Raw genomic sequence first — 26297 nt, forward strand, 5'->3', positions numbered from 1 at the left:
CTCCGTCAACAAAACCACTTTGCTTGTAGACTGGCCTACTGGACATTTGTGTCTAAAAACAGAGTGGTATTATTGACGGATAAAAAACATAAAAAGTAAAACTGGCCTTGTCCAGAGGTTTTCGTTGCTCCGTTGGTGCTCCTTAGGCTACTGCAACTGGTGCATGTCAAGGTCGGTTTTCCCTATGTTTATTCATTAAACGGTTATTAGAAGAAAGCGGGCACAATTACTGTTAAAATTTCGAATTCACACCTGATTCATTTATATTCTGATTTCAAAACTGGATTCTAGCAGCCGGTTGCTGTATCCTCCCATGCTTTGCTCGGTGTTCACTCATCTGCAGTTTCAGTGACTGTCTGTCAGCCAGGCTGACTGAGCCTCAATTCAGAAAGTGGCTGTTGTTTTTTGTCGGTGTAATGTGCCATCTTCCATGCACTCGCTTCCATGCGTGTAGCAATTGTACTAGCTGGGCAAGAGTACACTCAAACGCCTCCCGAATGCCAACGCTTAACCTCTTGGCCCTAATCATTGACCTAACTGGGCTTGAGTAAGAGTTCCAGGGACTTTGGCTTGTAAAATAAAAATCTGGGAATGGCTACATGTCCTAGTGACAAGTAGCCCTGGGTTGTCCTTGTGAAGCATGCCCTGCAATGCCAGCCCAGGAATGGACCCTGGGCGTCCGAGTGACGTAGCAGCAGGCTGGCTGTCCCAGTGAAGCATGGCCAATGATACCAGCTCAAGACTAAACACATGGCGTCCCAGTGACGTGTAGCCACGAGTAAGCGTGAACTATAATGCCAGCCTAGGACGAAACATGGCGTCTCGGTGACCTGTGACGAGCGACCTATAATGCCAGCCCACGGCAGGTCACATGGCGTCCGAATGTCCTGAGAGTATAAGGCTGTCCCTGTGAAGTTTTTAGAGAAGTGTGACATATTGTGCCAGGTCGGTATGCAGACCACGTTTGTAATGACGTCCCGAAGAGACCCGGCGTGGCTGGCATGAATGGACGCCATCTGCCCGGGTGACGTGCGCCGGGTGGCCGTGACAGCCAGCACTTCGGTGCACAGCCGCTCAGGTTTCTCCAAGAGGTTCCCCTAACATCAGAGCTCTATTTTTACCCCCCCCCCCCCCCCCCTCCTCCCCCTGTCTGTGTGTTTCCGAGAATATGTGCTGCTGGTGCAAAGCCGGGAGCCAGGTGGTCCGAGGATGCAAACATGTTTTTGTTTAAGTTGAATGAAATAGTAAAACTGCCTAAAACATTTGAGGGAAGGTGTGAGTAACGTTAAAGACTTAAGTTAGGTAGGTTTGCTGTAATAGAAGCGGGTGCGGAGCCAGCACTTCACTTATAAATGTGAGCCCTTTCCTGGCAGTCGGGCGCTCGTGCCCTTTTCACTGATGGGCAGGGGCGGGGCGCTGTCTTAAGGTCACAGACTGGGATTCTAAGGCCCCCTCAGCTCTTGGAGTCTCTCGCGCCTCCAGACAGAAGCTCCTGTTTACCACTTTGACCTTTCTGGTGCTGGAGCCCCAAAGGCCCCCCTGTCATTCAACATGTTCACAAGAGCACAGGACAGGCTATGCAGAGCACAGGGAGGGAGCACGGGGTCACTTTCAACAAGCACAGCTGCCAGCAAGTGGCCTTTTACCGCGTGCTACACCTTTAGCCAGCCCCAGCTTTTATTCAACAGCATTGCGATGTTGTCCCATGTCAAGCAAACAGCTAACGCATGCATTCAATGAATTAAAAACACTGCAACAAATAAAGGACAGCACACCAAGGCTCGCAGTGGATTGGCAACACAAACATTGGCGAAGCCAATAGGTCTGGCCTTTGTGACCTGCTGGCTTTGCCAATCGTTTGCCACGCCTCACAGCATCCCCGATATGAGGTCGTCAGTGCTGCAGGCAAAATTTAAATTTGCCTACTGCAGTGCTCCCCAGGGACGTATAAAGCCAGTAGATCTGGCTGTCCTTAGATGAAAGTGTTTGTGTGTGGATGTGTAGATGGGGTGGATGAACTGATAGTGATTCAATAGTTGATACATGGTTGGATGAATAAGTCAATCAACCAACTCAAATATATCGAGCGTCACGTGGCTAATCACCCGTACCCAGGCGCTAGGTTCTTGCTGGGATCAGTCAAAAACACAGGTCTTGAGTCAAATTCTGAATTCCAGGAGACAGGAAGATGGTGGGAGATGGAGGGGAAGGTCGTTCCAGGACATGACGAGGTAGGAGCAGGATCGCTCTTCATTGTAGTTTCGGCGGATGCGAGGACGAGGGAGTCGGAGCGCAGGTGTCTGGAGGGTTGGTGGAAGTTCAGGCGGTAGCTGATGCATGCTGGTCCATGGTCATGAAGGGCCTTATAGGTGTGTGTCAGCATCTAGAATTGGAATTAGTGTCAGAGTGAGTTCATAGATGGATGAAAGGTTGAATGAGAGTACATTGGCTTATGGAGCAATATGAAAAGATTAAAAGCAAGGTGTGATACCTAAATAGGTTAAATTGACCTAAGGTATCTGTATAAAGTTAGGTATCACACCTTACTTTTAATCTTGTCTTATTGCTCCATATTAACCCCTTCTGTGCCCATGACGAGCTGGACTCGTCATGGGCCGCGGTTGCGCTGTGCCCATGACGAGTCCAGCTCGTCATGAACCCCGCCCGCTAATGGAACGCCCGGCACAGGGCGGGGAAAGGGCGTGGCACACAAGGGGTTAAACTTTAGGGAGAACAATAAAGACATTTTTTAACTCACTATCTCACTCACTTGCACTATTGTTACGAATAAAATCTGTCCCCCTGTAAACAGGTGTTGAAGCACACCCGGGTGGCATTCGGCTGCTCGGATGGGACCCCAATGATGAAGCATGTCACCAACTAGGTTGGTGAGTGAGGGGACTTCTTAAAAAGGAATCATTTTTCCTTTTTTTCCTCCTCTACGTATCTTGTTAATTTCTTTTTTCCTCGGGCTATACAAGGACACATTCTACCTGCAGATCAAGAGACTGTTTATGGGTGCTTGCTTTGGGCCCAACTTCGCCATCCTCTATGTACACAATTTGGAGACTACACACATCCTCACCCCATCAAACCCCTTCCTCAACCAAATAGATTTTTGGCGCAGGTACATAGACGACATCTTGTTACTCTGGCATGGCACTGCGGAAAATGTATCATCCTTTAACTTTTGGCTTAACAATTTCCAGCCTCATCTCAAATTCACTTTGGATTCCAGGTCCAATGACTTACCATTTTTGGACCTTACCCTCCATGTTGAGGATGGCTACATTGGGACATCACTTTTCAGAAAACCCATTGAACGCAACACACTCTTACTCTATTCAAGTTATCACCCCAGGGGACTCTGCATTAGACTTCCGTATGGTCAGTTTATTCGTATCCGAAGAAACTGCAAATAAAAAAACGATTATTTCAGGGAAGCAACCATACTATCGGACAAACTGATCACCCATAGCTGTCCTAAACGTTTAGTCTTGAGAGCCTGGAAACGAGCCTGATATTGCCGCATAGAGACCTTGCTCTCTCCTAGCCAAAGACGGACTAATACACGCATTTCCTTTGTGTCCACATTCAGCCCTTGTAGCAACAAAGTCAGTAAAATCATTAAACGGAACTGGAATATCCTGCGTACTCAAGCACCATTTCAGGAACCTCTATTATTCTCCTACAAAAGAGTAACCCCAGGCAGAGCAGGCGAAGTTGCTCTATGCGGAGCGCTACAGAGTTGTGTAAAACCTCTGTGGAGCTCTGCTCCGCTGCCCTCCACTCCGTGCCTCCCACACCCACAGTAAATATTTTTCAAATACAATTACAGTTAAAGTAAATAAAAGCGCACTTACCTTTATCACAGCATCTCCAGGCTGCGCTCCTCCTCGCCGGAATCCCCTATCTACTGTTTTTGTAACCATTTATTACTTTTGTTCCTTGCGCCGTTGCTCGCTGTTTTCTCACTATTTCCACTTGTCACTTGCGCCGTTCACTTTTCCACGAGCACTGTTGTGCACAGTGTACTTTGGGTTACCATCAAAATAATGTAATGTAGTGCTGATACAACTACTGTTGCCTCTAAATATACTTCCCAATGTTTTTGTCCCTCCTTAAATCTTGTGGTCTCCCTTCTCTATGTGATTGACATTGATCTGTCATATACTATACTTGTCTTTTTACATGAGTGTTTATGCTGTTGACACTAAACCGCCATTCTTTCCTGACAGCTGTTTATTTTTATGTCCACATTTCTCCTAATATTCCTCCTAATATCGGCTCCATCCAAGGGTACATGATGGGCGGGCACTCTTAGGACTATCTAAAGGGACCTTTACCCCAGGCTATTACTAGAGGTCCCTTAAAGGTCAGTTCAAAGGGTGTAGTACCCCAGGTCATTACAAGAGGTCCTGTTGAATTAAGCTGAAAGCATGCAGTACCTCAGGCTGTTACTAGAGGTCTCTCTGAAACACGCAGAAGTGTTGCAGTGCCCTAGGCCCACACTAGAGGTCACTCTGAAAGGCGGCTCTACACGCCCATATCTCCTCCATCAACCAGTAATACTGTCTGTCACCTTCCTGTTGCAGATATATCCACAAAACCCACAGTTACTAGTGTTAAAGTTAGTCGTTTTCAGATGTGAGCGGCATAATGTTTATGCTGATAATGCTGAAACTCCTCACAATGCTTTGCCACCAGTGCTTTCTTCATCTGCTCATTCCTCATTATGCTGCCAGTTTCATAAGGGCACAGTACCGCACACCATTACAGGAGGTTCTTCTGAGGTCAGCAGAAAGGCTACTATGCCTCAGGTCATTATTAGATGTCCTTCTGAAGTCAGTAGAAGGGGTTACTTATTCGAACTCTGGTTGCGCCTTAAAATCCCTCTAAAGTCGACTGATAGAGTTGCAGTAGCTCGTGTTGTTACTAGAGGTCCATAACAACGTAATACAAAGTACTTTATGGCTGAAGAAGTCAAACAAGTCTATACAAAGTAATCCTACAAAATGTATCAAATATTACAGTTTGTCTTGTAATGGCTGTTTCACCTTCCAGGCTGTTTTTTTCTGAAATCAGCAGAAAGGGTGTAGTGCCTTAGTATTGCATTGTGTGGTATTATTGCATTGCACAGGATTGCTATTTTATGCACTGCTATATCTTGTTACAGTGAAGATGGGTGTGAGAAGTTGGCCTGATGTATGATGTCACTAGTTATAGTGTACACCTTATATCAGTCCAAATACCCTTATGGTGATTGGTTGTAAAGTCAACCTTATAGACCAGCTATCCTAGTGGTAGCATGGACAAGAGCAGTCTTAGGCTAAACTCTGAATGGCATGTGAAGCCAGCTGTGATACCATATATAATCCCTTGAATACCAAATGAAAGGACACCACAACAGATATATATATAAAATAAAGTGTATTTATTCTAAGCAAACCCTCAGCACTCTTTATGAGTTTAGAGGTAAGTACAACACAGTCTTATTAATGCATACAGTAAGTCACACAGGTAAGTAATACAGTTAGGCCCTAGGGGCCACGCAAACCATATACTAAAGAAGTGGTATAAGAACCACTGTCACGGAAATAGATTAGGCCTAGGCCTAGGGAATCGCTGGGGCTACACTACACTAGCGTTAGTTAGGAAGTGGGAGGCCCACGGGATTCGTGTGCAGAGTGGAAACACTCACGCGTAATGCGTAAAAGTCAATAGCAATGTTACAGTTTAGAAATAGATAGATTTAGGACACTTCCGGAGTAGCTAGGAAGTTGAGACTTGAAAACTAGACACTAGGATAGTCACTATCCTGATGAGCACCGGAGTACCCCAGTTACCTAGCCCACAGGCTGCGGGTGCATAGGGGTGAAGATGCGTCGTTTTCGTCGTCGACTCCTATGGATGCCTGAAGAAAGATGCTGACAGGCAGTCAGGAGAGAGTGTCCGGTGGATCCCAAGCCTGGGATCAAGAAGAGAAGAAACCTGCAAGCAGAGGGGACAGAGTCAAGGTCACTAGCCAGTGACCACGTGGAACCAGGAAGGAACCAGGCGATGTCGTGAAGAGTTGCAGGGGAAGGTGAAGCTTGTCGCTGCAGCCAGGAGGACCAGGAAGCGTCGAGGACGACCAGGACCAGGAGGCGAGCTGTCCCACGAAGGCTCTTGCTGTCGGCGGCGTCGAAGTTGGACTAGGACTCACCAAGCCTTGGCAAGCGGAACCCACGAAGAACAAGGGACTTGCTTCTGGTGCAGACCAGGAAGGTCTGGGGTGCTTCTTCTTTGCAGAGAAGCGGGAGCCAGTCTGGAGGAGCCAAACCAGCGCAGAAGATTTCAGGGAGCGTCGTCACAGAGGCCACTAGCCAGCGGGCAAGCAACCGGACAGACGCGGCAAGCAGGAAAATGCTGAAGGGCCCCACGCAGGACTCGTGGAGTGTGGGGGGCTGGTCTTCGGTGCAGATGGTGCTTGGGGTTGGGGCTTCTCAATCCCCGGTGCACAACTTCGAGGGTACCTCAGAAGCTGCGCTGTAAGTTACTAGCCACTTTTCCCAGGTAGCCGGTCCCACGTCGCTCGTCGCCTCCACGGATCTCAGCTCTGCTGCAGATGTGGATGAGGGTCGGAGAAGTCTGGAAATCAAGGCTCTGGTCGGGCTCTGCAGTCGGTTCCTCGTCGAACGTTTCACAAAGCAAAGGGTAGTCACTTGATGGTGCCTGTTTGCACAGGGTAGCCACTCCTTGGCTACAAGGGAGATTCTTCAGTCTTCTTCTTTCGTCGAATGTCGAAGGTCCAGAGTTTCTGTTCAGTTTTGCAGGTTCAGGATAATCTAAAGTCTTGAGGCCCAACTCCCACTCTTATACTAATCTGGGGGGCTGGGATACCTGCTAGGTCACGCCTTATGGGTGGGACCTGGGAGGGGGTGGTTACACCCACTTCCCTTTGTCCAGTTTCGCGCCAGAGCTGGGGCTGGAGTGCCCCAGCGCCGGTTTGAACTGGACTATGCAAGGAACACCTTGTGTGCCCCAGGCATGTCTCATTCCTTTCAGCCCACCCTGCCCCAATACACTAAAGGCTGTCTGGGGAGGTGCTAGCACCTCCCCAAGCAGGAAACCTATTGTCCAGGCCTCCCTGGCTGGGATCACTCCCAGCAGCAGGAGGTCAGACTTGTGTCTGTGGCAGCAGCATCCATTTTGTGATGCTGAGGCTTTGGTCAGAGGTTACACAGCAAAGTAGGATTTTAACATGTCTCTCCCTCTAGAAGGTGGGAATAATATCCTCATCACCAGAAATGGTATGGGGGTATTATTCCAAAGTGTTAGACACCTTACACGACATGTTTTGATACAGCCCAACCATAGTTACCATAACCGTTTAAGATTATAAGGCACTTTAAGAGTATATGGTAGGCTATATCATAGAACAGCTATAAGGACATGGTTCCGAAAGCTGCAGACAGGCTCAGCTCATGCTAGAGCACCATCTCACATGTTACCAAGCACTCTGCCTCCAGGATTGTTAAGGCCTGCCATAGGAGTGACTGATAGGTACACATGTGTCTATATATAAGGTAGGTATAGGAATACTACACCTAAGCAAGGGGTGATTACACGACCTTGCCCCAGCTGAGTGATCAGCCAGTTGTGTCTGATTGGAAGGCCAGACCAGGGGTGGCATAATACATGCTGCAGCCCCTGGGAGGCCTAGGGTACACCTATGCCCTGGGTACCTAGGGTACACTATACAGGGTCCAATAAGGTGATCCTTACCAATTGGGTATGTACCTAGGGTACATGGAGTCCATTTTACAGAGAGAGCAGACAGCCTGAGACCCTGAATGGCAGGATCTCAGGCCAACTAAGTCGAAAAACCAGCTAGACACTAGGCAAAAAGTTGGGGGTAACCATAGTCAGATATCCACCTTCCTACACAACCCCCCCCCAAACGAAAGGAGATAAGGCTGGCCTTGACAAGGTAAGCCTCTATTGCCTGAGTGGCCATATAAGGAAGAACCAGCACTGGCATGGTTACTCCCTGTCTCATGGTCCACTAAGCAATCCCTCATCCTAAAGATATCATAGGGTCTCCACCATAGGGAATCTCTACCTTTGGTGTGTCTTTGCAAAGTAAAAGGCTGGTGTTGAGATGGAGTACTGAAGTGAGTGTCCCCAAAGTGAGGCCTCAGCTTCCTCCAATCATCCTCCACCATGGATGCCTTTCTTTCTCTAACTGAGTTGCACTGTGCTCTCAGGGTCAGCCTCTGGCTACCTAAAGCTGGAGGCTGGGTCCCTTTTGTGGGCTTACTGGGGGGACAGGTCAGGTTTGGGGCCCTAAGGTCCCATGTTTGCCTGTGCCCAACAGAATCCCTCTGGGGGAGGTCCCTAACTACCTGTGAAGGGGATCCCTCAGGAATGTTTTTACCCATCACCTGGCTAGGGCAACTAACCAGGCAATCCTCATTCTTTTGAAGGGGGGGTTCTTGTGGACAGGGGCCCTCTTGGGGTCCACTGGCCTCCCTGACCTCTGCAGCCCTGGGCTGACTGAGGCAGGGTAGAGAGAGGCAGGCTACCTGCACCAGACTGGGTCCCACCTTGAAAGGGGCCACTGCCATCAGAGGCTCTGCCAGGCCAGGCCTGGCTACCTCTGGGGCAGTTCCTTCACAAGGGGTGAGGTCAGATCCCTGAGGAGGCTGACCTTTTCCTAATGTCTGGGGAGAGGGAGACTTTTCTTCCTCCCCACTACTCTCTGTTTGTGTGGAGTGATCCATAGTTTCAGGCTTCACTACACCTATATCAGTCTGAGTGTGGGCTGAGACCATTACAGCCTGGCCAACCTTTTCAGGAAGGCACTCAGTTTGTGTTTGAGCTGTGACTGACACAGCTCTGCCAATTTCTACAGGGAAGTCTGTCTGTGCCTGGGCTGTGGCTACCACTGCCCTTCCAACCTTTTCAGGGAGGAAAGCTACTTGGACAGGGGTTGTGACTGGCACAACCCCACTACCCTTTTTGGAAAGGCCTACCATTTTAGAATGGGTGTCCTGTTCAACTCCAGCCCAAGCTGAGAGTTCTAAGTCATTCCCCAGCAAGCAGTCCACAGGCAAGGTTGGAGACACTGCCACCCTTTTAGGGCCAGTGACACCTTCCCAGCTGAGACATACCTCTGCCATGGGATGACTGTTCTGTTTGCCATCAATGTTAGTTACCTGGTATGAGAAACCAGGCAAAAGCTGCTCAGAGGGAACTAGCCTATGGGCCACCATAGTGATGCTAGCTCCAGTGTCTCTGTAGGCCTCAGCTTTTCTACCATTGATGTAGGGTTCCTGTCTGTACCTACCCAAAGTGTTGGGACAGGCAGTGAAGTTGGCAAACCCCATGCCACCATCACAGACAAGAGTAGCTGCTGTAGGGGAATTGGCTAAGCCAGGATCCCCCTGTGTTCCCCAAGAAAACCCAACCAAATTTTTGGGGGCACTCCCACCACCTGGGGGATTACTGCTGACAGTAATAGGTGGTGTGACAGGAGTAGTTGGAGGAACAGTTTTGTTTTTAGCCTGTGGACAACTGCTGTCAGTTTTCCAATGCCCAGGTGTTTTACACACATGGCAGTAAGGCTTTTTAACTGTGGTAGAGGAGGGAGCTTGGGACCCACCACCCTGTGTGGAGTTTTGGGGCCCTGAGGAAGATTTCTCTTTTGCTTTATCCCCACCCTTCTCTTGAGGCTTGGTGGTATCTTTCTTTTGGTCACCACCCTGATTTTTAGGCCTAATCCTGGTCCTGACCCATTTATCTGCCCTCTTTCCCAATTCTTGGGGAGAGGTCAAATCTGAGTCTACCAGGTGTTGATGGAGAAGCTGGTTCTGACAATTACTAAGGATCTGCTCCCTCATAATCAAGTTGTACAATCCTGTATAGTCCTGCACCTTGCTGCCAGTTAACCAACCTTCCAAAGCCTTAGTGGCACAATCCACAAAATCAGACCAGTCCTGTGTCTGTGTCTTCTGGGTGTCTCTGAACAACAACCTATATTGCTCAGTGGTTAAGCCAAACCCATCTATCAGAGCACTCTTCAGGACTTTGTAATTGTTTGCATCCTCATCACTGACTGTGAGGAGCTTGTCTCTACCTTTGTCAGAAAAGGAGAGCCACAAGATAGCTGCCCACTGACTTTGGGGTACCTGCTGTACTTTGCAGGCCCTCTCCAAAGCAGTCATCCATTTGTGGATGTCATCCCCATTCTGATATGGGGGGACTATCTTGCTTAGGTTTCTATGGTCATAAGACCTATCCCTATCTCTAGGAATGTTGCTGCCACCAGTGGGTTCTGACCCACACAATTTTTGCTCTCTAGCCAGAGCAAGCTTCTCTTTGGCAAGGGCAATTTCTTCCCTCTGAATCCTCAGATTAGCTTCCCTCATTCTGGCTTTATGCTCCTTTCTCTCAGGTGAAGTCATTCCCCTGTGAGAGGAAGCATTAGAGATGCTAGAAACATGGGAGTGGATGGATTCCCTTGAAGGGGATCTGTCCCTCCTGCTTCTCTGTGAAAGCCTACTTGGGGGTCTGTATGGGGGGACCCCATGCAAACTCCCATGTAAACTTAGGTTAGCCTGGCTAAGTCTTCCTACTTGGCCCTGGCTGTCTACCTCTTCCTCTGAAGTCCCATCTGACTCATCTGTGGTGGGTAGACCCTTATCTACAGCTATGGCACCATCCCTGGCAGCTCTTTCAGCATCATAGGCCTCCAGAAGCTCCACTAGCTGTCTAAGGGTAGGGTTTGCACCCTGTTTTATTCCTCTGGAGGTACACAATTGTCTCATCTCCTGGAATGTTAAGGTATCATACCTAGAGGGGGTCTTCTGCAGACCTGCCCCTCCTGAGAGAGCATCTACTTGATCTCCTCCCAGAGGCATGATCTAGTGAGGGTGTGGTGTGTGCACCTACCTACACTAGTTGTTTCTACTAAACCTCTCTAGTAGTTGTAGTCAGGGTGTGTTACTCCCTTCAACCTACAACCACTAAGTCCAGTAGGACTTAAGTATTATAAACTATGTTATATGTACCTAGACAATATCTGTGTGATCTTTCAATTTAGTATCTCAAGATTACAATGGTATTACAACAGCAAGCTCAGATCCCAACCGCTGCTCACCAATGTGAGAAGTTGGCCTGATGTATGATGTCACTAGTTATAGTGTACACCTTATATCAGTCCAAATACCCTTATGGTGATTGGTTGTAAAGTCAACCTTATAGACCAGCTATCCTAGTGGTAGCATGGACAAGAGCAGTCTTAGGCTAAACTCTGAATGGCATGTGAAGCCAGCTGTGATACCATATATAATCCCTTGAATACCAAATGAAAGGACACCACAACAGATATATATATAAAATAAAGTGTATTTATTCTAAGCAAACCCTCAGCACTCTTTATGAGTTTAGAGGTAAGTACAACACAGTCTTATTAATGCATACAGTAAGTCACACAGGTAAGTAATACAGTTAGGCCCTAGGGGCCACGCAAACCATATACTAAAGAAGTGGTATAAGAACCACTGTCACGGAAATAGATTAGGCCTAGGCCTAGGGAATCGCTGGGGCTACACTACACTAGCGTTAGTTAGGAAGTGGGAGGCCCACGGGATTCGTGTGCAGAGTGGAAACACTCACGCGTAATGCGTAAAAGTCAATAGCAATGTTACAGTTTAGAAATAGATAGATTTAGGACACTTCCGGAGTAGCTAGGAAGTTGAGACTTGAAAACTAGACACTAGGATAGTCACTATCCTGATGAGCACCGGAGTACCCCAGTTACCTAGCCCACAGGCTGCGGGTGCATAGGGGTGAAGATGCGTCGTTTTCGTCGTCGACTCCTATGGATGCCTGAAGAAAGATGCTGACAGGCAGTCAGGAGAGAGTGTCCGGTGGATCCCAAGCCTGGGATCAAGAAGAGAAGAAACCTGCAAGCAGAGGGGACAGAGTCAAGGTCACTAGCCAGTGACCACGTGGAACCAGGAAGGAACCAGGCGATGTCGTGAAGAGTTGCAGGGGAAGGTGAAGCTTGTCGCTGCAGCCAGGAGGACCAGGAAGCGTCGAGGACGACCAGGACCAGGAGGCGAGCTGTCCCACGAAGGCTCTTGCTGTCGGCGGCGTCGAAGTTGGACTAGGACTCACCAAGCCTTGGCAAGCGGAACCCACGAAGAACAAGGGACTTGCTTCTGGTGCAGACCAGGAAGGTCTGGGGTGCTTCTTCTTTGCAGAGAAGCGGGAGCCAGTCTGGAGGAGCCAAACCAGCGCAGAAGATTTCAGGGAGCGTCGTCACAGAGGCCACTAGCCAGCAGGCAAGCAACCGGACAGACGCGGCAAGCAGGAAAATGCTGAAGGGCCCCACGCAGGACTCGTGGAGTGTGGGGGGCTGGTCTTCGGTGCAGATGGTGCTTGGGGTTGGGGCTTCTCAATCCCCGGTGCACAACTTCGAGGGTACCTCAGAAGCTGCGCTGTAAGTTACTAACCACTTTTCCCAGGTAGCCGGTCCCATGTCGCTCGTCGCCTCCACGGATCTCAGCTCTGCTGCAGATGTGGATGAGGGTCGGAGAAGTCTGGAAATCAAGGCTCTGGTCGGGCTCTGCAGTCGGTTCCTCGTCGAACGTTTCACAAAGCAAAGGGTAGTCACTTGATGGTGCCTGTTTGCACAGGGTAGCCACTCCTTGGCTGCAAGGGAGATTCTTCAGTCTTCTTCTTTCGTCGAATGTCGAAGGTCCAGAGTTTCTGTTCAGTTTTGCAGGTTCAGGATAATCTAAAGTCTTGAGGCCCAACTCCCACTCTTATACTAATCTGGGGGGCTGGGATACCTGCTAGGTCACGCCTTATGGGTGGGACCTGGGAGGGGGTGGTTACACCCACTTCCCTTTGTCCAGTTTCGCGCCAGAGCTGGGGCTGGAGTGCCCCAGCGCCGGTTTGAACTGGACTATGCAAGGAACACCTTGTGTGCCCCAGGCATGTCTCATTCCTTTCAGCCCACCCTGCCCCAATACACTAAAGGCTGTCTGGGGAGGTGCTAGCACCTCCCCAAGCAGGAAACCTATTGTCCAGGCCTCCCTGGCTGGGATCACTCCCAGCAGCAGGAGGTCAGACTTGTGTCTGTGGCAGCAGCATCCATTTTGTGATGCTGAGGCTTTGGTCAGAGGTTACACAGCAAAGTAGGATTTTAACATGTCTCTCCCTCTAGAAGGGGGGAATAATATCCTCATCACCAGAAATGGTATGGGGGTATTATTCCAAAGTGTTAGACACCTTACACGACATGTTTTGATACAGCCCAACCATAGTTACCATAACCGTTTAAGATTATAAGGCACTTTAAGAGTATATGGTAGGCTATATCATAGAACAGCTATAAGGACATGGTTCCGAAAGCTGCAGACAGGCTCAGCTCATGCTAGAGCACCATCTCACATGTTACCAAGCACTCTGCCTCCAGGATTGTTAAGGCCTGCCATAGGAGTGACTGATAGGTACACATGTGTCTATATATAAGGTAGGTATAGGAATACTACACCTAAGCAAGGGGTGATTACACGACCTTGCCCCAGCTGAGTGATCAGCCAGTTGTCTCTGATTGGAAGGCCAGACCAGGGGTGGCATAATACATGCTGCAGCCCCTGGGAGGCCTAGGGTACACCTATGCCCTGGGTACCTAGGGTACACTATACAGGGTCCAATAAGGTGATCCTTACCAATTGGGTATGTACCTAGGGTACATGGAGTCCATTTTACAGAGAGAGCAGACAGCCTGAGACCCTGAATGGCAGGATCTCAGGCCAACTAAGTCGAAAAACCAGCTAGACACTAGGCAAAAAGTTGGGGGTAACCATAGTCAGATATCCACCTTCCTACAATGGGCTCCAGTTAAGTGCATCTGCAGAGAAGGCGAGCAGGAGGGGGCTGCTGGCGGCAGCATCCGCAGTGCTTAGTTTGTAAAATAGTGCAGGGGCACAAAGTTTTGCGCAGAACCCCGCCGTGCTTGGAATATCTAGGCTGCGTAGTCTCAGGCCTCTTTCATCCACCACCATACACTCCCTGCCCCTTTATCTCACTCTTGCAGGTTCTTTATCATCCCTGGCTCCTCCCTTTGTCACTGCTTTTCAATGTTCATCTTCCTCTTTCTTTCCCCCATTTGTGTTTTTCTCCCTCTTGTTCTGAATGAAAGTCTGATAAGTGCTGGCCCCAAAACATGAGTGCTAGTGGGCGCCACCTGAAACCACTGGTTCAAATTAAGCACGGAAGTCTTCTGCACTGCCAGCTGAGAGAGCAGAGATCAGGTTCAGTGAGAAGGAAGATTTGATCAGCAACCATGCCCACTTTTGACCTCTGATCTTCCCACATCCACTGGTCACCATGTCTAGTGCGGATGTTTCAGTCCACCTGCAGAAGCTTTTATTATTATTATTATTATTATTATTATTTATTTTTATAAAGCGCATAGTCACCCGGAGGTATCCCAGCGCTAAAAACCCTGATTCAACAAATCTGAGGCCCGGGAGCTAAGAGCAAAAAAGAGGAAGGGTGGGAAATCAAAACAGGGGGGGGGCATGGAAGCTAGGGAAAGAGATGTGTTTTTAGCAGCTTCCTGAAGCGCAGATATTGTGGTTCAAGACGTAAGTCATGGGGGAGTGAATTCCAAAGACGGGCAGCTTGTACCGAGAAGCGTCTTCCTCCTGATCGGGCTTTCCTGAATCTCGGGGTATTGATGAGGTTTTCTGCGTTAGAACGGAGGGATCTAGTGGTAGTGTAAGGGGTAACAAAATTGCTGAGGATTGGAGGGCCTTGGTTATGCAACGTTTTGTGGACCAGGCACAAGGCCTTAAATTTGACTCTCTCCCTTATGGGGAGCCAATGGAGGAGTTTGAGAGCGGGTTTAGCAGATGATCTGGCCGGGGTGTTTGTGATGATCCGGGCAGCAGTGTTCTGAATTCTCTGCAATTTATTAAGGGTCGCTTCGGGAGCGCCCAGATAAATCACATTACTGTAATCTAGTCTCGATATTATGAGACCTTGGATTAGCAGTTTTTGGGGTTTAGGGGGAAGAAGGGGCAGGACTTTCCTCAAAGATTTTATAAGACTGAAACAGGTCCCTGCTACCTTCTTTGCTTGCGGAATAAATGAGAGATCGGAGTCGATCCATACTCCCAAGCTTTTCACCTCTTTTTTTGGGTCAGGGAGAGGACCTAGACAGGCTGGCCAGCTATCCAGGGGGAGTGAGGTTCCTTTCGGGCCAAGTATAAGGACCTCCGTTTTTGTCCCGTTTAGTTTTAGGGCTGATCTATTCATCCAACGATGAACCTGCGTAAGACAGTTAAAGAGATCAGCTTTCTGTTGTTTGGGATGGGACAAAGACACCACTAATTGTGTGTCGTCAGCATAGCTGACGACGCTCACTCCGAATGGGGTGATAACCTCCTCCAATGTGGACATATAGATATTAAATAATGTGGGGCTCAGGGAAGAGCCCTGAGGCACACCACATTGGAGGGGAATTTCGGAGGAGCGGGCGTTCTTCTCCCAAATCTGATAGGACCGTTGGGCCAGGAAAGATGACAGCCAGGATAGGGCTGTACCTTCTACTCCAACTCTTGCCAATCTTTCGATAAGGAGTTGATGGTCGACGGTATCGAACGCCGCGCTAAGGTCGAGGAGGATCACTGCCACTGATCCTCCCCCATCCAGTAGCGCTCTGGCCTCCTCTACCGCTGCCAGGAGGGCGATGTCCGTGCCCTGCCCTGGTCGGAAGCCCGTCTGGGAACTTTTTAGTTTGTTATTGGCCTCTAGAAACTGCGAGAGTTTCCTGTTGACTAATTTTTCCGCGATCTTGCTGACTCCTGGGAGTAGGGAAATGGGCCTGTAGTTCGCCAGGTTCTCAGGATCGAGAGAAGGTTTCTTCAGTAGGGCTTTTACCACAGCTTTCTTCCAGCTCGAGGGTACGACTCCTTGTTGGAGTGAGGTATTAATCAAGTGAGTAAGGGAGGGGATGATAGTGGGGGCTACCTCCTTAAGGATCCGAAGAGGAGCAGGGTCCCTAGGGGAGCCGCTCTTCATGGAGTTGAACGTATTTCTCACTTCGTCTATTGTGACCTGGCCCCATGTGGACAGACAAGTGGACGATGTCGTGTATTGGGAAACAATTTCTTCCCCTGGGCTCGAGGGAGGAATTGAGTCCAGAATAAGTCGGATTTTGTCATGGAAGAAATTAGCCAATTTTTGGCATTTCTCCTGGTCTGCTTTAGGGTCGGAGGGAGGTCCCAGTCCTTGTTCTGGGGGTTTTGAGAGCTCTTTAAGGATGGCGTATGCTTCCTTACTGGAGCATCCCGCTTTTTCTAATCTCTTCTGATAAAACGCGCTTTTGGTTTTGCGAATAGCGATTTTGTAGCTTAGAAGAGAGGTAGAGTAGGTGTTTTTATTGGTTCCTGATTTTTCACGTCTCCAAGCGCGTTCGGTTTTTTTGCACTCTTGGCGCAGAGCTTTAAGCTCTGGAGTATACCATAGAGCGGGGGAAATTCTCTTGGGCTGTACAAGGGTGGTGGTTTTTGGAAGCATCGTATCAAGGGACGAGGTGATCCAATCACAAAATTGTTTGTCAGCCGTGTTGGGGTCAAAGGAGAGCTCGGGAATGGAGTCTGCAAGAGAAACAGCCCATTTCTCCGGTGACAATTTGCGCCATTGTCGGTCGGTAACCTGGGTTTTAGGGGTTAAGAGAGTAGGTTTGGGGGTTTCCCAGGAAAAAGGGACCAGAAAATGGTCCGTCCATGGTAGGGTCACAGGTAGGTTGGTGGTCACCGCTGCTATATTGGTGAGGATAGGGTCCAGTAAATGGCCCTTCTCATGGGTAGGCTCGTTATTCACTAGATGTATCTTTAAAGATGTTAAGTCGTGTCTAATATCCGAGGCTACTCGATCCAAGGGGTCTAGGAAGTGGAAATTCAGGTCACCTAGTATAAGGAAGTTGGAGGTGGAGGAAGCTAATTGTGATACAGATTCGAATATGGAATTGATAAAATTGCCTGGGGCTCCTGGGGGGCGATAGATCAATATCTCGAATGTATGATGTTACAACGCATACATTTACAACGCAGTTTTTACATCGCAACACCCTTTACAACGCATTCTTTTACATCGCATGCCATTACATCGCATTTTCAGAAACTACCTTTACAACGCATTCCATTTCATCGCATTATAGCTTTACAACGCATACCATTACAATGCATACCATTACATTGCATTTTAGAAGGTAAGTGTTGGATAGTATAGGGGTAATAATTACTATTCTAACTCCAGTGAGTGTAAGTGTTGGATAGTGTAGGGGTAAAAATTACTATTCTAACTCCAGTGAGTGCAACAGTAGGGTAAGTGTTGGATAGTGTAAGGGTACCATGCGTTGTAATGGTATGCATTGTAATGACTTACGATGTAATGCCTGCGTTGTAGTGACATGCATTGTAATGACGTGTTGTAGTGACATGCGATGTGATGGCTGCGTTTTTAATGACATGTGATGTAAAGGATGTTGCGATGTAATGACTGCTTTTTAAAGGTAGTGCGATGTAATGACTGCGTTGTAAAGGTTGTTTCCCTTTCATCTCTTGTATTAACAAAGTAGTACACACGTGGTGAACACTAAGGTTGGGCGACAATTTCCGTTCCGCTCGGGAACGGAAATTGTCGCCTAGGCAGGTGTGCTTTCTCCCCATATCTACTACCATCAACAATTGGCTGTAATCCTTGATGGAGCTCTTCGCACCCATGAGTTTCTCAAGCGCAATCCCCGTGTAGTTCGTGACACCAGTAGGTTCTGTCTCTTCATCTGCTGCTCTGATCGGTCTCTGGCCCTTTATAAACAAGAGGCATGTGAACTGCATGGAAGCCCCGCCCGTTTGGCACCGGCCCACACACCAGCGGAGTGCAACGTCTTCCCGCCCTTTCCCCCACTATGATGGACAGCTCACTCAAGGGACTCCGGCGCCCGTCGGCGCTGTGGCAACGTTACAGACACACATGGTTGCTGTAGACAACTCTTCTGGCCCTTTACGCAGCTGTAGTGTAGGAAAAGCACTATACATTTACCCAACGAGGTAGCGTAGCAGTGATTAGCCAGTAGAAAGTACTCCAGTTGAGGTATTGCACAAAACGGTGGCATCTTCTTGGATAAATATGCAGGCAGGGCAGGATTCATTTCTGGCACGATGCTCCTGTCAGAAAAATTAAACCCCAACAGGAAACACTTGTATTTGACCTTCAACTCGGGCACCTGCTTTATTTATATCTGTAAGTCTTACAGGTGCCCGAGTTGAAGGTCAAATTCAGTAACGCATTAATCAGCACACAAAAATCTCCGCGATCACGCGAAATTTCACGTGATCGCGGAGATTTCTTGCTGTTTCGCGATATTTTGCGAAAGGCACTTTTGCAAATTCCACCCACCCTTAGTGAACACAGGATTGTGTGTAGGCCACACACGTCTCATCAAGCGAAGCCCACAGCAGATTTTCATGTCTTCTTGGGCCAACAAGGTAGACCTCTTGATCTGCTGTACACGTCAATCAAAACATGTTGTAGAGTGAGGATATTTAAGTGTGGAACAAGGTGATCATCAACACAGGGTTGTGCAGGACAGACCCATGCTCAGCCACAACAGAAGAGCCCCCTGGTACTGGGAATCACCATGCCCACTAGCAACAAGCGCAGCCCATGAAGGGAGATGGGACCAGTGGTTGGAGGTCACATCAGGCAGAGAACCCAACAATGAGCATGCAGGAGCTCAGTTAAACCTTCAGACAGAGAGGGTGATCTCACTCACGAGGGAGGCGGCAAAAGCAGGGCAGCAGGGGAGCCCACAAGGGAGCCAGTCTCCTCTGTCCATTGTTATTTTGAGGCATCTGCAGATAAAGTGGTGGATGAATCCAAGTTTTTGTTTCAAGGAGAGCTGTATGTGGGGAGGGGCCACTTTCTTCATAACATACCGATGCAAGACGTGGATGAGAACAGTGTAAACATCTGCAAAGTGCCAGTGACCCTAAACGTAAAGTACATAGCAACCAATGGCTGAAGGGAGCTATTACAAAGAAGCCTAGAGCTGACGAAGGGCTATGACTCAAGCCCCTTTATGTATATTATATTGATTCCTGAATTGTCTATATGAGCTCAGGTGATGCAAGCTATCAAGCTTTGCAACAATTGCCCATTATTTGGGTAACGTCAAAATGTTGTGCCGTCACACGTCAATACACAGCGTTGGTTTCTAAACACACCTTTTCGAAGTGTGGGCACTCCTCGGACAATTCTGCCCCTTTACTGTGCCCCAGTGCATTATTGGTCACAATATTAGACTGGCAGATTCAATACTCAATCCAGCATCCCAGAAGTACACAACACATGCACCAGCCTGCACCTTGGAAGCATGAGGACAACACTGAGGACTTGCACAATTACGAAATCTAAGATAGGCTTCACCAAATGGACAAGCCCTCCTCGCATACACACAACACATGCAAACAGACATATCACACATACAACCCATGAACCACCAAAGTAACATACCACACCCAGGCAGCGCCAACCACTCATGGCCTCAGACACCGCTCTATGTGCAGCCCAAGCTGTGCCGCACCCCACAGCCCAGACAGCCCATCCAGACAGCACTTGGCACGAAGAGACTATATTAATGCCAGACATGAACTATACACGAGTGACTGGACAATTAATAGATGACAAAAAGCATAATTTCCCAAGACGTTCATAAAAGGCTAACGAGCATAATACATACAAAATATAAAAGCATTCCACCTTGTGGAAGGTATGGGAAGCGGGAGATCGGCCTGTACATGAGATGAAAGGTTGAAGTATGAGGTGCAGAAGTGGGACGTCGCATGTCAATAACTCCAAGGAGGTGAATGTTACTTTCTTGTCCCTGGTGCAGAAGAAGGATGATTTATGGAAGGCAGCACAGCCTCCTTTCTTCTTATGTGCATGGTCCATGCGATGGACGCTGTAGGTAAACGGACCTCTAGGATGAGGAGGTGAACTAGGTTTCTGTTTAGAAGAGGGCACAAAGCTTGTGATAGGCAATGAGGTCTGCGATGTCTGGTACGCGGAGTATTGCTGACTGAGCATTAATGAGCACGAGCTGGAATATCTATTCTGCAGTTTGAGGGTGTGTGGTACGTAGTGGGCTATGACGGGAGATTGGGTTGATGTGCTGTGAGGATGCTATTTGAGTGTTTGTGTCATCTTGGTCTGGGTGTGATTGTGGGGATGGACAGCATGGGGGCTGCATCAGGTACATGATTATATGTTACCTTGTAGGTTTCAGTAGAAAAGGAGTTATGACCCACAACCCTTCTTGGCCTAACAGCCCCAAATAGGTGGTGACTTGGTTGTATCTGAATAACAATACACAGCACCTGACCCTTTAGCCGGAAACCAGAACCAGCGTAAAAAAACGAGAAGAAATTAGATGGGTCTGTAGGACTACAGTCCATATAACACTCTCTTCCAACAATATGACCAACTTACTCCATCTATTCTCCAAATAGGTGTATTGTATTATATACAATTAAAAATAGCGCAGACGGCGCAGTGCACAAAGGTGCAGTGATGTGTAACATTTACAATGATACATATACACAATCGGGATGTCTCAGAGTTCCATAAAAACAACAGTTTGATGTATATTCACTGATTACTGTCTTCAACTGATTGAATAGCAGACAATCCCTATGAACAATGTTGATGTTTCAACCCTACACACAATTTACGCGGGTCTCTTCAGGACATTCTGGCACAACATCTCCAAGCAGCGTACATCATTCATATGCTGGGGTGGGCTTTGTTAGTTGGCCTCTGGATCCCAACTTATCTATAGAAGGAGGGTGGAATTGGTTCTCAGTCCCATGTGGTTGCCTCGCTACAGCACTGTACGCCAACAACTCTGCATCTGGGAGCTAACAATATGCTTGCCTATGTCGCTGCTACCCAAAAAGTGACCATTTCATTTGATTCGTTTATGTCATGAGAGAGAATCTGCCTTTCCATGTCTGTTTCCCAGTTGATAGGTGATTAGGTAGTTGTACTTAGAGAGGAATAATGTCCCTCTAGCATGCCTCGCATTGGCACATTTTATAGATGGGAGGCGCTGTACGTTTTATGTTCTACCCCTATGGTGATTCTGTGATGTGCCTCCTCCAAATAATGTCTCCAATGGGAAAACATTTTTTAATAGCCAGCAGGTCTTTATCGTAGATCATATTACTCTTCTCTGTTTCTGAAATACTGCCGGACAAATACGTTACTAGATATAAGGTTTGAGTTTAAACTTCCCATTCAGACAATACTGCTACAATGGCAAATACCAATGCATCTGTTTCCCCTACAAACCATAACATTACATTATGGGGGCATACTTACAATAAACTGGTGGAGCGTAGTGTACCTTTAAAATTGCTAACACTGCGCTCCGTCAGTTTAAAAACACAGGGATGCGCCGTATTCACAAGAATGCGGCGCACCCCTGCGTTTCCTCTTGCGCTAGCGCTAAATCTAGCTGCCTAGCGCCAACGCTGGCACCTGTGCACCATAGTACAAGGTTGGCTGTGTTGCAGGGAATAATTGTTCATATGCAGGAAGATGTCCTTTCCTGCACATAAACAATCACTAATGGCGATTTGTAACTTCTAAGTGTGCTGCTTTGTTCAGCACACAATTAGAACTTGCAACTCGTCATTATTCAATGATTGGTTATGTGCAGGAAGGGAAGCCTTCCTGCACATGAACAATCACTAGTTGTGACTTGCTCTTTCTATGGGTGCTGCAGAATGCAGTGCACATAGAAACAGCATAAACAAGGAGAAATTAATAATTACTCCTCATTTCACCAGGTTAAGACCAGTTTTTCCCTGGTCTTATTTTTGGCGTTGCCCCATTTACGCCAACCTTGTAAATAAGGGGCAGCGTCAAAAGCAATTGGTGTTGCAGTGGAACGCCCACTGCAACACCCATTGCCCTCCCCTTTCTCGCTGAGTACAGCGTGAAAAAGTGCCTTATTTACAAGGTGGCTTTAAGCCTCGTTAAGTGGCGTAACGCCGCCTTGTAAATAAGACAAACAGCTTATCGACACCAAAACGTTGGAAAAAGTGACGTCCTTGTGGTGATAAGCCCTTGCAAATATGCCCCATAGTGAAAATATGGGCTCTATTGTAAATGCAGCCGTCAGCTTTTGGAATGCCTGTTCCTGTTCTTCCTTACAGTGTTATTGTATCCCTTTTATGGTCAGTTTTATGATGGGTTGAATTATTATTGCAATTTTCTGTGTTAATTGTCAGCAGAAGCTGGCACATCCAATAAACTCTTAGGCCTCTTTTACTGAGTGTGTATTAGGCCACTAGAAGACTACTTTTGCTTTTGAAGCATCTATACTAATACCTTCTCCAGAAATTTCAAACGCTAAAAATAAAATGTTGTGTACTTTAAGGATCTGACAGGTGAATATGAAAATGCACTCCTTCCCTTATAATTGTTTCATCATTAATATCCAAAGATAATTTCCTTGTGATGCGTGCGAACAGTGTCTGTGAACCGTCCCAAATCACAGCTCATGTTAAAACACAAACCAAAGGGTGCGTCGTCACGCACCCAACTGTCGCACTGCCAAATGGGCAATCATCCCTCAAGGTAAAGCATATTCAGTAAACCATATTTTCACTGTTTTCATAGTAGTCTTCCTCATGTCGTCAATCTTTCTGCATATAAATCATCATGGAGACAGCAGCATTGCCCTTGAGTTCTTTATTCAACAGTTTCAAATGCCTCCTGCTGCCCATCCAGGCTTTTCACAGTGGCACGAGAGGTCAACCATACTTCAGAATAGACTCATTTAATTACCCAATGCATTTCGAGCCAATCGGCTCTTCTTCAGGGATCACTGCAACAAACAACCTCTGACCTAAACAACCCACTATCCCTACCCCCACTCATCATTAAACAACATTGGGTCACGATGCAGGCAGATTGGGTTGAGTGATTGGGGTCACAGGGGAAACTGACAGAGGGTAGTGAGGTGCGCATTAGCAAATGGGGAATTCTGTAATGGATTTGGGGATTAGCATCAGCATTATTTTATACACAGATGCATTTTTGGGGCTGTATTAACAAGGGGAAGCAGTTTAAGATTGGTGATTTGAATGTTGTTTAATGATGAGTGTGGGTAGGGATAGTGGGTTGCTTAGGTCAGAGGTTTTGGGTTAGTGGGCACTGTGTCGCACGTAGCATGGTGGCACTGAATAGTGAGTTAAAGCTGTGTCTCTATTTGTTGCAGTGACCCCTGAAAAAGAGCCGATTGGCTCGAAATGCATTGGGTAATTAAATGAGTCTATTCTGAAGTATGGTTGACCTCGCGTGCCACTGTGAAAAGCCTGGATGGGCAGCAGGAGGCATTTGAAACTGTTGAATAAAGAACTCAAGGGCAATGCTGCTGTCTCCATGATGATTTATATGCAGAAACATTGACGACATGAGGAAGATTACTATGAATACAGTGAAAATATGGTTTACTGAATATGGTTTATCTTGAGGGATGATTTCCCATTAGGCAGTGTGACAGTTGGGTGCGTGACGACGCACCCTTTGGTTTGTGTCCTTTAAGGAGACATTTTTCTGCCTTTCTGCCTTTGCATACAAAGCATGTTTTCAAAGACTAGAGAGCACGTTTTGAATATGACTGCAATGTACAATCCTGTCCCCAGATTTTGGGATCTGGACTTGCTTGCTCGGAGCAAATGGACAAGGAAAGAGTACTGTAATCTCTGAAGTGTCTGTTAATTACAAAACTCATATCCAGCTTCAAGTGTTAAGCACCACGCCTCGATGCCCTCTCAGGCTCTGCCTTAGTGGATTCTGGGGCCATCTCATTCAGTAAGTTAAGTGTCTCTAACGCTTGTCTCCCTATATTTCTACAGAATGAAGAGAGGTGAACTCTTTGACTACCTCACGGAACAAGTCACTCTCAGCGAGAAGGAGACCAGGTAGGAGAGGTCCATATAATTGTCTTGATTCTGTTCATCATCTATATATGAAAAATATTAAAAGAGAGAAGATCATCTGATTTCAATCAGCAATCTGGTGTTAACGGGCGGGGAACCCAACAAAACATTTCCAGGAGATCCACTAGAAGGGGAAGGACGGAGTTGAAGGAGCTACAGCGGGCCAGTAAGAAAGAAGGCTAGTAAACCAGACTGAAAACAAACAAATATATACATATTTACCACGATTAAGATCCTCAAACTCTACAAATAGTACATTTGCATCAGCAGATTCAAAGGATGTGCAAATTTGAAAGTACATTTTGAACTTTAAAAATTTCACATTGTGTAATAATCTTAAAATATAATTTAGGGCTGAGAGATGTATGTGAGTTCTTGAAGTCTATATCTTCAAATATAATAATTTAACACTTCTAACTGTAAATTACATTTCTCAGTGCACTTTCCATAACTGACTCCGGTAACTTCCATGTTTGGCACGCATTTGTACTATTGGGATTCAGGAGTTCTTAATTCTTTTTATTTCAGGTTTTTTTTTTTATAAACAAAAGTCAATGCTGCATACCAAACAAAATTTAAAGGGCAATCCTGACAATGAATATTGCAGCATGAAGGAGGTATACATGAAAAATTGTTTGATATCTTCACCTTGTCAATGAAATATTAAACTTCATAGTGACAGTCAAGGTTACCTACAAGTATTAAAATTGTTCATTTCCTCTGCTTTACAATAATTGTTATTAAAAAGGTAGCCAAGGATGGGGATATATATAACTACATCTTAATCTGATTTGACAGAATACTTTCTTATCAAAATAACATCTAACTTAAAATCACATTTAATTACAGTTGTCAAAATGATTTGATTGTATAGATTCAGGAGGTGGGCTTCCACCTGTTTCATACCAATGGGCTATCCTTCATGCTAAGGATCATGGTTTCAGAGTATCCTTAGGTAGTAATTGAAACAAGAATAAAGCAAATGGAAAACAAGGATGGAAGATGAAAGAACAAAACACCATCCTAGTCACAAAAGTCATATTCCTCAAATACATGCTTCACCCTATCACACAGGTCTGGGAATCATTTAAGGAGTTTTTCCATCAAATTTATTTCCTGAGATTTGGATTAACTAAAAGGAAAAGCAATGAAGTATGAATACAGCGATTTTTGCATATTGTGGATTTTGGCCGAATTTATCCGAATATTTGACCCCTTTAATGTGTTAGCTATCGTGTCTGATTTACACCAGATCAGGGTAGCACACCCAAGAACATCACGCATGGAGTGAGAGCCTGGTTTCCCTTTTCCAATAAAACAACATTGTTTTAATCACCACTGCAAGTAAAATGTGAAACTGAATGTCCATCCTGTAAGTTAAATCCCGGAGGGGTGCCTTGAATACTCCTAAACTCATCCATTCTGGATTTAAGGTGAAACTAACCGTGAAATATTGCTGTGCTTTCTTTCAATCTTCTTTCAAAAATGTCTGATTTTGGAGCATTCATCCAATATCTGAAGAAAGGATCTGCATTGGTCCCTAGAGTGCCTGCAAGTGTCATTAGTAACAATTGTTATATTCAATTTTTCATGGTGCTCTATGAATTAAAATCTACATTGGACTGTTAAGGAGGATGTTTAAATGTGAGGAAAGAATTTAAAAATAATAGTACATGTTTTTTCATTGAAATATTTGGTCTAGGATTTTCCACATCTTGGGGCCCGATTCACAGAACTAACTTAAGACAAAATCCTAAACTTACTACTTTTGATATTCACAGAAGTTAGGATTTTGTCTTAAGACAAACTTAAGACAGACTTAAGACAGACTTAAGACAGACTTAAGACAAACTTAAGACAGACTTGAGACAGACTTAAGACAAACTTAAGACAGACTTAAGTTTGTCTTAAGTCTGTCTTAAGTCTGTCTTAAGTTTGTCTTAAGTCTGTCTTAAGTCTGTCTTAAATCTGTCTTAAGTTTGTCTTAAGTTTGTCTTAAGCCTGTCTTAAGTCTGTCTTAAGTCTGTCTTAAGTCTGTCTTAAGTCTGTCTTAAGTTTGTCTTAAGACAAACTTAAGACAAAGTCCTAACTTCTGTGAATACCAAAAGTAGTAAGTTTAGGATTTTGTCTTAAGTTAGTTCTGTGAATCAGCCCCCTTGTGACTAATCTCTTTTGGCAAGATGTGTGAAAGCATTTTACATTTGCAATTTAGGTAAT

The 26297-nt window shown here is 46.5% G+C and overlaps 1 protein-coding gene across 1 annotated transcript in view; it reads left to right on the forward strand.

The window, feature by feature from the left end:
- PHKG1 (phosphorylase kinase catalytic subunit gamma 1) overlaps nucleotides 1-26297 on the forward strand; it is a 276125-nt gene that overhangs the window by 135292 nt on the left and 114536 nt on the right. Inside the window, exon 5 of the mRNA XM_085649768.1 lies at nucleotides 23997-24062. Within this exon, the coding sequence (XP_085505894.1) occupies nucleotides 23997-24062 (66 nt within the window). The remainder of the gene's footprint in view (nucleotides 1-23996; nucleotides 24063-26297) is intronic.

Source organism: Triturus cristatus, chromosome 3_2, assembly GCF_964204655.1.
Source record: "Triturus cristatus chromosome 3_2, aTriCri1.1, whole genome shotgun sequence".
Taxonomy (NCBI): Eukaryota; Metazoa; Chordata; class Amphibia; order Caudata; family Salamandridae; genus Triturus; species Triturus cristatus.